Below are 12,049 nucleotides of genomic sequence, written 5' to 3'. Positions count from 1 at the left end.
CTCTCTGAAAAAGATTAGGAAGAGAGAGTGGAGGACAAAAGCAGTAGCTTTTGTTGCTGGAAGTTTGAACAAGACAGCAGGATGTGCAGCCACCCTCCAGCTGGGATGTACTGGCTAGACAAGTGCATGTACATAGCAATGTGCTCTCTAATGGAAAGAATGGTTTTGCTGAAACAAAGCCTCTGATCAGCCAGGAGAAATCAACAGTTTAAGCTCAGATGCAATTCTTAACTCTTTTTTACCACTTGTTTTGGTTTACACAGGTAATAATCCTTCTGCTCTTTATAAGATGGTGTCTGCCCAGCATCACTTCCCTGAGCACAAACCCCTTCCACAGAATTTGAGGACCAGGTTTTCTTCCCCTTCAACGCAGTAGCTCTTTATAGCCATGCACAGGACACAGCACTACATAAATTCAGCATCACAACTGATGCTGCCACATAAGTACTATTTTTTGGCGAAGACATTAAAAGTCTGTTAAAGAAACCTGTTAAAGAAACAGCTGATAAGATTTTGATATGCATGCAGAGCAAACAAGCGTGCAAATGGTCTCCTTGATTTCCAGAAGAGATTCTAGGTCACATCCCTCCATTGCATCTTCAAAAAAAAAAATGAGCTGCCAAGACTAAAGCCTGCAGCTTTGCCCTAAAATAAGCCAAACCTGTAGCTCATCAGGACCGCTGGATTCTGACGTGAGTCCCCCAGACTGAAAATCTTGCTGCAGCTCGACTAGAACTAGCTCTATCTTTAACATAAGGTGAATGATACAGGCTTGACAAAATGCACCAGTGTTATGTTGATGGTGAATTCAAGCCACCATACAATCATGGAATCATTTTAGTTGGAAGAGACCCTCAAGATCATCAAGTCCAACCATTAACCCAACATCATGCAATGCTTTTGCCTGTTGCGCTCTCAGTACACCCCAGATTTCAGTGCTGACAGTTTATGATTGTTTCTTGGAATTCAACCTGGGGAGATGCAAGAATTTGTTGTACTTTCAAAGGCAGCTCCCTGCCCCCAAAGATTTACCAGCTGCTCTTTCCCAAGAAGTCAACTTCCAAACAGCTGATGATGGCAGCACAACCATCACCCTTACATACAGCATTAGTATTGTGTGGGCAAGAGCTCTCACAGCCACATTTGTCTGCAGAGTTAAGCATTTTACTGCCTTGAGCTACAGCGACCAGAATTTTCACGGCTACACAGATTTCTTTTAAAAACCATTTACGCTCAGTACAGCAGCCACTGTGCTGCTTGCTTCTGCTCTGTTACTGTCCCACTCCAAGGGACATCAGCTCAAGAACAAGCTGAGCAGAGCTCAAGAACAAGAGATAAGCTACTAGGTGCAGCTCTGGCGGTGAGAAGTCAGGATTCAAGGAGGAGCTGTCCCATATGGATACAATACATCCAAAGCTAAGCAAGAGTGCCACAGTATGTGTATGAGCCCATAAAACCCGGCTTTGGGCAAGGAATAACCCTGTTCCTTCTGTCTTCCAAAGGGTTCTTCCATCTGTGCCAGGGCTCCTTTTCTCCCTTATTCACACCCGCAAGAAAGTAGCCTTGATTTGCTCTGTGTCACACATCACTCACCCTTGTCACCATCATGCTACTGTGCAGAAAACCTCAGTGGACAATCGCAGAGACAAGATTACCATCTAACCCTGGAAGGAGTCAGCACTGCTGGGAAGACGAGGGAAGACGAGGGAAGACGAGGGAAGACGAGGGAAGACGCGGGAAGACGCGGGAAGACGCGGGAAGACATACAAACACCACAGTTCGAACTATTTCTATTTCTTCTCTAGTAGCAGGAAGGAAACGGCTCGTTGTCTCAAATTCGGCAACGGAGAGAGCTGAAAAATTGAGTCCTAATAACATACTGCTAATGCCTTTGCTGTCAGCGTCTCTAAAGAGAGTCTGGATACCCCACTAATACTGATTCAGAGACCTGTTTCTCTTAGGATCTGGAGAGAGACCACCAAGCCACCTAAACCTCAACATTTCCACATGAATTAAACAATGCAAGGTTGTCCTTTACCTGCATTAAGCTGAGACAGCATCAATTAAAAAGGTGACACGGAAGCGTTTCCCAGAGTCCCTCTGAGAATTCTTCAAATCACGACGTACCTGTCCAAGTAGTTGACAATGTTGGGGTTTTTGTTTTCCCTCATCACAAGGATTTCATTAATAATCAGTTCTTTTTTGGGCTGCTGCTGCAAATTCATCTGTTTGATTGCAACCTGCAGTTAAAAAAATATGAAGTAACGCATTGTTACAGGAGTTCCCCAGAAACCTGCCAGTACCAATTATTTTAGTCCTACATTTACATGAAGCAGGGAAACACTTTTTCATCATGGGTCACTCAGCTATTTAGCAACTCCGTGAGGTCCTGCAGCTGGTCCGTTTCCACACATGCTGGAGGATACTTAATGCTAAAAAGGACACGGGGGATTACTATTTTCACACTGGACTTTTATGTATATCCATCTCCATCTACAGCTTCTTGGTAACAAGGAAGATCCCCTTACTCTAGTATGGACTGATATGTCAAAAATGCTTTATTTCTTAAAAGATTCTTGTTAATTTTGTTTTGGATTGGATGTTTCTTGAAGTTTTTTGGTGGGTTTTTTTTCTGCTCCCATGCAAATTTCTTCTAGAAATCTACAGCAGGGCACCTATGCATGGAGGGGGTAAATAACACAGTCTAAGCTTAGTATTTCAAGGTGGTAATTCTATTTCATTCTGTCACAGCAAGACCTGAGGGAAAGAAACACCAGTGTTTAGGTAAAAGGCTGAAAATAGGTGAACTTATTCAGCTTTATCCCCAGATATAACTGAAGGGCAATAAAGATGGTTCTGACAGTTTTAGCCCTTTGGCGTCATGGCTTTCTGCCTGCTTCAGGATACCTATTTCTGCACATATATATGCAGAAAGCAGGAGGGTACAATATGTTTTTAACTCTTATGTTCAACTCTTCACACTACCAGTACCTCGTGAGAGCACCTGGCCCTCACACAAACCTTCCAATCAATAAGACAACTCAGCACAGCAGGAGGCAGGAACATTTCCATAGATGCTACAACCCAACCGTTTTTGTTACGATATTTAGGCAAAGGGAATGAAATGTAATTATTCCTTTACAAAACTTGTGCTTGCAGAGAAAGAGGCGAACGGAGGGGAGTCAGCAATCCCAGCTCACAAAAGCAAGGATTAAAAGAAACAAGCCAGAGTGCCACTATAGCCGGATATAATTAGCGGTTTGATAGTATAGCAGGGGAGACTATGGAAAAATCCTAACGCAGGAGAAGGCAAAGCCAGACAGACACCATGCTGGTTTTCCACAGTATTCACAAGGGCTGCCAAACAGTACTTAAAGAAGACAAAACCAAAAACCCCATGCTGCTCTTGCGCAAGACCAGAGAGGAGAACAAAAGACAAAGAGAGGGAAAGCATTTGATGCAGATAAAAAAATGAGATAAAAAAACTGAAGGAGCTTCAGAGAGGTTCCTGTGCTTTCTCATGCCCTTTCAGAGGCAGATCCATGGTCCGAGTGCATAATGGGGGCATTTTCCTTATCTAAGACTGCCTCATGCATTAGGATACAAAATAAAACAGCTGTAGTTATACTAAATAGCCACAATCAGTGAAAATCTTCAGTATTCTCAATCCTGGGAGCTGCCCAAGGCTCCTGTATTGTGCTAAATAAAGGATTTTCCAAAATGTGTTGGCATTCACTGAGCTCCTGAGTTCGAAGGACTGGTGAGCTTCACAGAAAGGAACAGGTCAACAGCATGCCAAGGTCACAGCGATCCCAAATGCAAATTTAAAAATCCAGGGCCCGATCACACCGGTGTAATGGGAACGATTTAAAAGTCTGTTGCAAAATAAGGGTTCATATATTCACATGGGAGCCACCGAAGGGGTCCAGAGAGAAAGCAGAAAACCATCAAAGGAGTTCCTCCTCCTGTAAAATTGCTAATTGCTTCAAAATAAAGGCAGCACCCCTTCCTCAGAGGCTGCAGTTAAATTGTATCAATTCTTCAGGAACTGGAAAAGGGGGTGAAGGAGTTTCATCAGAAAGCACAGTTATGAAACCCACCCGTGGATAACCCTGACATTGTACGAATGCAAAGTAGACACGCATTGCTGCAGACTTCCATAAATATATTTGGAATAATGCATATGCTTTCCTCTTTAAAAATCCTCCATCTAGCAATAACGGTTTGCACAGATGCTGCGTAGCCGTCACCACTAGTTTATTATGCATGCACGCAATATGCAGGGCACTTTTCAATATTTGGAAGAGGAATAAAAAGACAGACTTTCCTTGTCTCCCAATTCAAGGGCAGAAAGCAAGCGGGCAAAGGGTGGGAGAGGAACTATTTCTACACGAGTCAACTTGTATAAGTGTAAGAAGTAAAGAAGCAGAGGGCATATAGAAGAGTTTAAGTGGGGACAGGCAGGAACCTTGGGGATGAAGAAATAATCTACTGAGGAACTATCCAGTCCAAACATCTGCTTCTAGTCTTTGTGGTCACAGAAAGATTCTTTACAAATATTAAATGATTCAGGAATCAAAACTTGGGAAATCATTTTTTCCAGTTCTCTGCTCAGGCCACTCGACCATGCCTCATTAGTAACGAATAAATGCCTCATTAAAAATAAGATGTCACAACCCCCTGAAAGACTGTCTTTATTTTCTAGCATCAACTTGAACTTTTAGGACACAATACAAAATCCACTGCTCTGGTATTCAGGTAGCGCTTACCTCCTGTCCCGTAGCTACATCCATTGCTGTGTAAACTGTACCTGAGGCTCTAAACAAAAGACATAAAGAAAAAAAAAACATGCTTATTCGTGCCTCAAAGCAAGACTGAGAGCTTAACACATGCCCCTTCCCACTTGTCTCTTTGAAGTGCTCTCAGTCCCATTCCTTTTCACGCCATAATTCCAGAGGTAAATATCATCTGAAATATTTCTAAGCCAAGCTTGCTGTTGCAGCAGAAGCCAGAAAATTTATGGGGAAAAAAGCTCCTAATAAGGGACCCTCTGGTCATCCAGACCCTTGCTGCTAAACCAGCAACTGAGCATAGCTTTAAGGACTGAGACGATCCCATGTAAACTGGCATGACTGCACTGCCCTGCCTTGCAGACTGCCCAACATGATCACAGAGCAGAGAGGATCAGCTAAAATAAACAAACGTGGCGTTTGTAGTGAGGGAAACACAAGTATGAGCCTCAGCAGATGGAGCTGACAGTAGATTTCTCAGTGATTTGCACTGATTTGCCTCACTTTAGCCTCTCTCCCAACCCCTATTTTCTCCCTACCCTGCTAAGAGGGGCACAATACCCACCTGGAGGAGAGTTAATTCAGAAAGCAAATCTGTAATTTGAAGACTGTCCGGCATGCTGAAAAAAAGCAGTTCCTTCCCTGCTTGCAGCTATTTTTAGCAACCTGATCATCTAATGACATATTTTCTTACATCAAAACACAATCGTACAAAATACCCAGTCCCTGTGACTCATGACTTTGCCAGGAAAGGCGGAAGAGCTGGACAGGGTGGTCTGTGGAATGCACCAAAACAACGACAACAACAACAAAAAAAACCAAACCGAAAACCAACCAAACAAAATAAACTCTCCAAAGCGCCACCAACAGCTTTTCCAGCAAATTAACTTAGCCTGGTTTCAGTGAGCCCTTCCTAGCATAAGCAAAGGTATAGGACAGAGACAGAGCATATACTAACCCTTGTCCAATCTTCTCAAAACACGTGTACTTCTTTTTTGGATCGCCCACGCTCACAATACTTCCTACAAAATAAAAAAAAAAAAAAGAAAAACAAACCAAGAGGATTTTGTAAGTACTTTTTTTTGTACAGCTATAAGAGCCAACTGTACTTCAAGAGCAGCCCCAGCGGGCTCTGCTGAGCCTCGTGAACCACTCGTCAGAAATCCAGAGGCTCACGAACACCAAGGAAGTCCTCAGTTATTTACACGCATGCCAGCTGTGCCATTCCCCTCTCACAGGTATTTCCCTTCAGAAATGGTGGAACACAGACGTTAAGCACATTTAATCCTCACTAGCAGCCAGCGACTGTACCCTGCTAGGCACAGGACTGGGATACGTGGCCCTCACACACATAAATACAATTATTTGCTGGAAACCTGCAATTTAAAAGTCACCCTCAGCTTCAACACGCTGGATGAGACAACCTGCACCGCGACATGCTCTGAATTTGGCGGTCAGGGTCTCGTTCATCTTAGAGCCAACAGTCTGTTGCAAATCTAGCCAAAAATTTCCCTACACGGTGACAATTTCTGGCAGAACAAAAGTATTTATCACATTTCCATACCGGCATGACCGTAGCCATTACTGACTGGGTTGCAAGACTCAGGAAGGACGCTGGAGAGACCCAAACCTCCCCTGGCCATCGCTCGCCTGCTCTACTAGGAACCCAACAGGTTTTAGCAGCAGTTACCACGCAAGCGCTCTGGTTTTGGAGAGCAACCCGAGGCAATCTCAGCTCCTTCTCTCCTAACGTGGCTGTTCACCCAGAATAAATTGGATTACTGCACCCCTTAGAGGGAAAAGCACTTAGCCTGGTGTTCTGCAACATGGGGCTGCTCAGTATCAAGGTGGATTTGGTGTCCACAAGGAACACAACGTTTTGTGTACGAGGGGAGGGAGGTCCCAACGCAAGGGCAGGCTGCACAGATGCGCTGGAGTCCTGCAAATTGCATGGCGGAGCTGCCAAAAGGAGCATCAGGGAAACTCGACGCTCCCTGCAAATATTAACGGATATTCATAACCGCCCTACAGCAGGCAGGAATCACGCACTTTTTTAGGCTGAAAAAATCGAAGCGAACAATTCCTAGAGCTCAGCTGGGAGCAAGTTTCCCTTCTAACAGCACCGGGGTGGTTTATATAATAGATGAAGGGACGCAGAGCTGCATCTGAGTTGCTGTTTGCAAGGCCCCCAAGCTGCCAACATACGGTGCTGCTTTCACAGGGGTCTGGGGCTGAGCCTAAACAGATGTATATTGGCAGAGAAACCACTCACGGTCATTAAGCCAAGAAATCCAGTAGCAAGCAGAGTAAGAGCAGTTATTTTCAGACACCACTGGAGAGCAGCCAAACCCACAGGGTCTGGGTAGACAGAGTTAAAGGAAGGGAATATGGCCCGTGTTTGGAGAGGAGGGTGGGAAGAGAAATCTGACTATATAAAACACCTCGTACAATTGCGGAAGCAACGCTGTCTGCCCTGAGGACAAGTATTTCTGGACAAATGTTCGTAAACTTTCTCTCAAAGCCTAACACAGGCTACAAGCTCAAACTGCGAGACAGGCAAATGTTTTCTCACAGCAGCAACAGGAGAGGATGCTGCAGCGACAGGAGGCAGCTGCCAGTCTTGCCCTCTTTAATGCTCTAATCTGTAAATTCATAGAATCATAGAATAGATTGGGTTGGAAGGGGCCTTCAAAGCTCATCCAGTGCCCCCCCTGCCATGAGCAGGGACATCTGCACCAGCTCAGGTTGCTCAGAGCCCCGTCCAGCCTGGCCTGAGATGTCTCCAGGGATGGTTCATCCACCACCTCTCTGGGCAACCTGGGACAGGCTCTCACCACACTCAGGGGCAACAATTTCTTCCTCATGTCTGGCCTGAATCTCCCCTCCTTTATTTTAAAACCATTTACCCCTTGTCCTATCACAACAGGCCCTGCTCAAAAGTCTGTCAGGTAATGTTTCCTACTTTCCAAAAAGTCAGGCAAGGATTCACTAATGTTTGCACCAATGTTGTGCTAATGCTAAGAGGCAAAGATTCATCAACTTCGTTTTAACCTTTGCACATGTTCAGTATGTGTATATATATGTATGTTTTAAGATTTTAGTCATTTTATTCACATGTCAAACCATGACATGAAGAGGTTGCATGTCTTTGCGCAATTACAATTCAATTTTCCTTCATCTAGCTACTAGTTTGTGCTTCATAAAATACTGACCTTTAGGGGTGTACCCTCAACTGAGGAGACCAGCCCGACCATGGATGCACTAACACAATTTACAGCAACTAACAAGCAAGGCATGTATGTAATTAATATAGGCTTAGTAGTTCGAAGAATTAGAAATGCTCTACCCTAATAAAAACTGGCCCACGCTGAGGATAGCAACCAACTGCACAGAAGAGCTGATTCAGCTGTTGGATATAACCCAAAAATACCAGGCAGCAGAAGAGCACTGGAACTGAAGGCAGGGACTTTTAAAGACACAAGGACACAGAGAAAAATGATGAACTATTCTCAGAAGCAACCACTAATTTGGGTAGCCACACAATGTTAAGGCACTTAAAAATAACCAAGTCACTATATACCATGGTATTGTAGAAGGCAAACTTGGCGATGCATAAATTTTCTCTCCATCTTTTAGATACCTTACATCTAATATTTCAACATAATCATTCATGCTCCAGAGCTACAGAATATCAAGATATGGAACAATCTCAGACTCCAGAGTTAAGTAGATGTTACTTATTCAGAGTTTGTTTTGCAGAGCCCGAGGATCCATAAGTCCCTGGGGACTTCAGTTGGCAACACAGGTACTCAGCTTATATATACACATATGTATGTATATATATATATATATTACATATGCCCCCAATTTTGGCACACAGTCACAATGCAATGTCTTCAGTAAGGGATCTCAAAACGGGAATGTCAAAACACTTCAGCTTATTAAAATTTTGAGAAAACAACAGCAGGACACAGAATTTATTATTTCTTTTTTTTTTTTTTTTTTTAAAAAAAAGGACGTACTTAATTTTTCCAAGATCTCTTCATCCGACATTTTTGGCTTTTTCTTTTGTTTGTCCACATTCCTGCCCAGCATGTCAGGTGCTGTTGTGCTGTTTTCCGAGGGAGAAGAAATAGGAGAGGTCGCTGCGTCTCTGGTTGGAGGAGGAAGGGGATCTATCACAGAGCGGGTGTATATCTAATTTTGTTGAGAAAACCAGACACATTAATAAATCAGACAGACTTAAACGCATCTATTAATCTTGTCGTTGTTCTGGTTGTTAGGGATGCATTTTTACAGCTGTTTTATTAACAGCTAATGTCACTAAGCAAGGACTCTCTTGTCCCCATTCCAAAGGATATTTGGAAGGTGCTTTTCCAGCGGGAACGGCTCCCACCTCCTCCCTCCCGCTCCCAAGAAGAGCTCAGCAGCGTGGATGAGGAACCACAGCCAAAACTCGACCATGACGGCAGCAGCAGGGGCTGAAGGAATTATTTCTGCTCACAGATTTGGTGTGTTCCGGTCGCGGAGCGATCACAGGGGGTGGAGCTGCGTCATCTTCATCATCTTCATCTTCAGAGACTGAGGGCACCGTGGGGGTCTCAGAGACAGCCTTCACATTCTGCACGTGGGGATGCAAAAAGCAAAAATAAAAACCTAATCGCTTGTTACAAACAAATCATAGATGTTGGATTAAGCTCCTAACAGAGACTGCATTGAAACAAGTGTAGGAAAATAATGAGAGCAGGCGAGAAAGTCACAATATCTGAAAAATACGAACCCCAAAGATCCTGAACCTTCATGGAGGGACAAGGACTTGAGACCCACCTGGGCGCTCTCTGCCTTCCCAACATGCACATCACAGACCCAGCACATCTGGGGACAACATCTGGGTTTGGAAATATCTGTCCCTATTAACATTGCATCTTTCTTTTTTTTTTTTTTTCTGCTTGCTTCAAACCCTGGAGATTTCAGACTTTAAATATTTCAATTTGCATCAAAATCTTAATGTTTCTTCTAGAAGCTGGGAGGCCAAGTTAACCTCAGCTTCGGTATTGTGACTGAGAACCAAGTAATGAGAGATTTGGGAAAAAGAAACTGGTAAAATATTTTCAAATAACTCTTAAAATGCTTTCTGAAAGAAAACTTTATGAAAAATAAGGACAATGATTTTCTTTTTATTAAAAGTTCTATAAGTGGTTAAAAAAAATTATCTGCAGTTTTTTGCAAAACAGTGATTAGAAATCAAAGCCACTTTTAACCTCTTAAATTTGAAACTGGATTTGAAGTTCACAGCACCCTTTACACTATAAATATTTCCAAATAAACTTGGCGAGATCCTCAACCCACTAGACCAGTTCTGCTTGTGCATCGTCAGTTCTCTAAGAATGGCAGGGAAAAAAGTATTAAAATAAACTCCTCTCTGAAAGAGGGGGAAAAAAAATGGAATATTTCACTGAACTTAATATACATGAAGTGACCAGCATCCTGACATATAATTGCTAAACTGCCTTTGACATAAGACAAAAGCTTAGTCTGTTAAAAGCAACAAAAACCACACCTATGTACCGGGTATTTCCTGAATATCCCCAAAATTAAAGGTTACCCAGTGTCTTCCAAAAACATCAGGCTATCTCAATACATCAGTAACTACTGCTTTTTTCAGGATTTACTTTAAAATCCAACAGCCTTGGGTATTCTAAGCTCCCTAGAATTGACGTACAGTGACATATACCAATGAACAACGGCAGAAACATTCTCCTTTTTGCAAAGAGTCCTAAACTGTCAGATCTGAATCTGCTGCCTCTGGAAGGGAGAAGAAAAAGTCAACTCTAGATAAGAGCACAGAAGTGAGAAAACAAGAGCTGAGGGAACTGTGGGGTTTTATGAGTCATCTTCAGTTGGAAGTTTTGTTTCTTCCATCTCACATACACATATGGAAACGTTACAGAGCTTTTCAGCTCCTGTCTCCTAACAAAGAAACAGGAGCGGTGCCTGCCCTGGTAGGGACAGAGTAAAGGTCAAGCAGAGAGGAGGAGAACCTTTTATTTCCTTTCCTGCTGGAGATTAGTTTGGTTAATCAACATGAATCTACATTGGTTTACATCAATCAGATCTTGCAGGTTAGTAATTAAACTGTTAGATCACAGATGTTTAGAGAGGCATATAAAACCTGAAAGCTGAGCAGTTATCAAATTATAGGTACAGGGACAGGTCAACTTCTATGAAAACAGAACTATTTCTATTCCTTAATTCCATAATTTCTATTCTCTACTTTACTTTTCACTAATAAAAGTTTCTTCTGTCTACTTGGTTGTCTCCCAGTTGAATGTCTTTTTAGGACAATTTGCCTGTTTTATAAACATACATTCAGTATATAAATAGATATAGTTGATATTTTAAAACACTAAGCAAACTAAAAGTTTACATGTAGCTAACACTACTTTATGCAGGTTTTTAAATCCCCAAACTTGAGACAGAATAAAAGTCTTACCAATGTATTTGATGAATTGTAATCCTCTGTTGATTTATCTGAAAGAGGCAGATAGTAATGTCGTTATAAACGAGTTGTAAATGCAGCAGCGATGAGGGAAAGGAGAAAGGGACAAGCTCCCTTTGGAAGGGGCAGGAAAAAAGGCCGCTCCCAAACCTGGGCATGACCTCCAGCTCCCCAGAACAAGGTGACACCTGGTAGATACAGGAATAGGGGGTAAAAAAATTCTGCAGACAAAAGCAGGGGCCCCAGATTGCTGCTGCAGGAGGGTGGAATTTCCCAGAGCAACACCTGAATGAATACTGTTCTCCATCCATATACACAAAATATTTCCAGTGGGCTAAAATCCAGCAGAGGTGTTGCAGTTTGGCCAAGACCTGCAAGATGTTCAGTCTCGTCCACCTAAACTTCCTGGAACAGCAGCAGAGGACACCACGAGTCAACTGGTGGGCTTCTTGTCTGACTACCCAGACACATATGGGGAAGATTACTGCTTTTATCCCTGCCTGGAGCCTTCATAATTAAGACCAATTCTGGTGACATGGCTCTATCCTCTTAAAAAGAACCAAAGCAGGGCGTAATATTTCGAAAGGGAAGGAGTTAGAGCTGAAAGAGAAAAGGAGCAGTAGTTGCAGGAGTCCTCCAAGAGGCAGGTAATCCATACAAAGAAAGCAAAAAACCTTTGCAGCTTTGGTTTTTAGAGGAATCCAGCCAGCAGTTGTCAAGCACTTACCAGCCTATTCCTCAATCACGGCGCAAAGGAACA

General features: G+C 43.0%; 1 protein-coding gene across 6 annotated transcripts in view; it reads right to left on the bottom strand.

Annotated features, from left to right (window-relative positions):
* PAK1 (p21 (RAC1) activated kinase 1) overlaps positions 1-12,049 on the bottom strand; it is a 78,715-nt gene that overhangs the window by 15,683 nt on the left and 50,983 nt on the right. For all 6 annotated transcript variants that reach the window (XM_065636893.1, XM_065636873.1, XM_065636885.1 and 3 more), the window contains 6 exons: positions 11,284-11,321; positions 9,295-9,411; positions 8,813-8,987; positions 5,749-5,812; positions 4,770-4,818; positions 2,128-2,240 (listed from right to left, as the gene is read on the bottom strand). In XM_065636893.1, coding sequence (XP_065492965.1) covers positions 2,128-2,240; positions 4,770-4,818; positions 5,749-5,812; positions 8,813-8,987; positions 9,295-9,411; positions 11,284-11,321 — 556 coding nt within the window. The remainder of the gene's footprint in view (positions 1-2,127; positions 2,241-4,769; positions 4,819-5,748; positions 5,813-8,812; positions 8,988-9,294; positions 9,412-11,283; positions 11,322-12,049) is intronic.

Source organism: Caloenas nicobarica, chromosome 1 (assembly GCF_036013445.1).
Source record: "Caloenas nicobarica isolate bCalNic1 chromosome 1, bCalNic1.hap1, whole genome shotgun sequence".
Classification (NCBI taxonomy): domain Eukaryota; kingdom Metazoa; phylum Chordata; class Aves; order Columbiformes; family Columbidae; genus Caloenas; species Caloenas nicobarica.
Note: the sequence above shows the minus strand (reverse complement) of the source record. Positions and strands in the feature narration are given on the sequence as shown.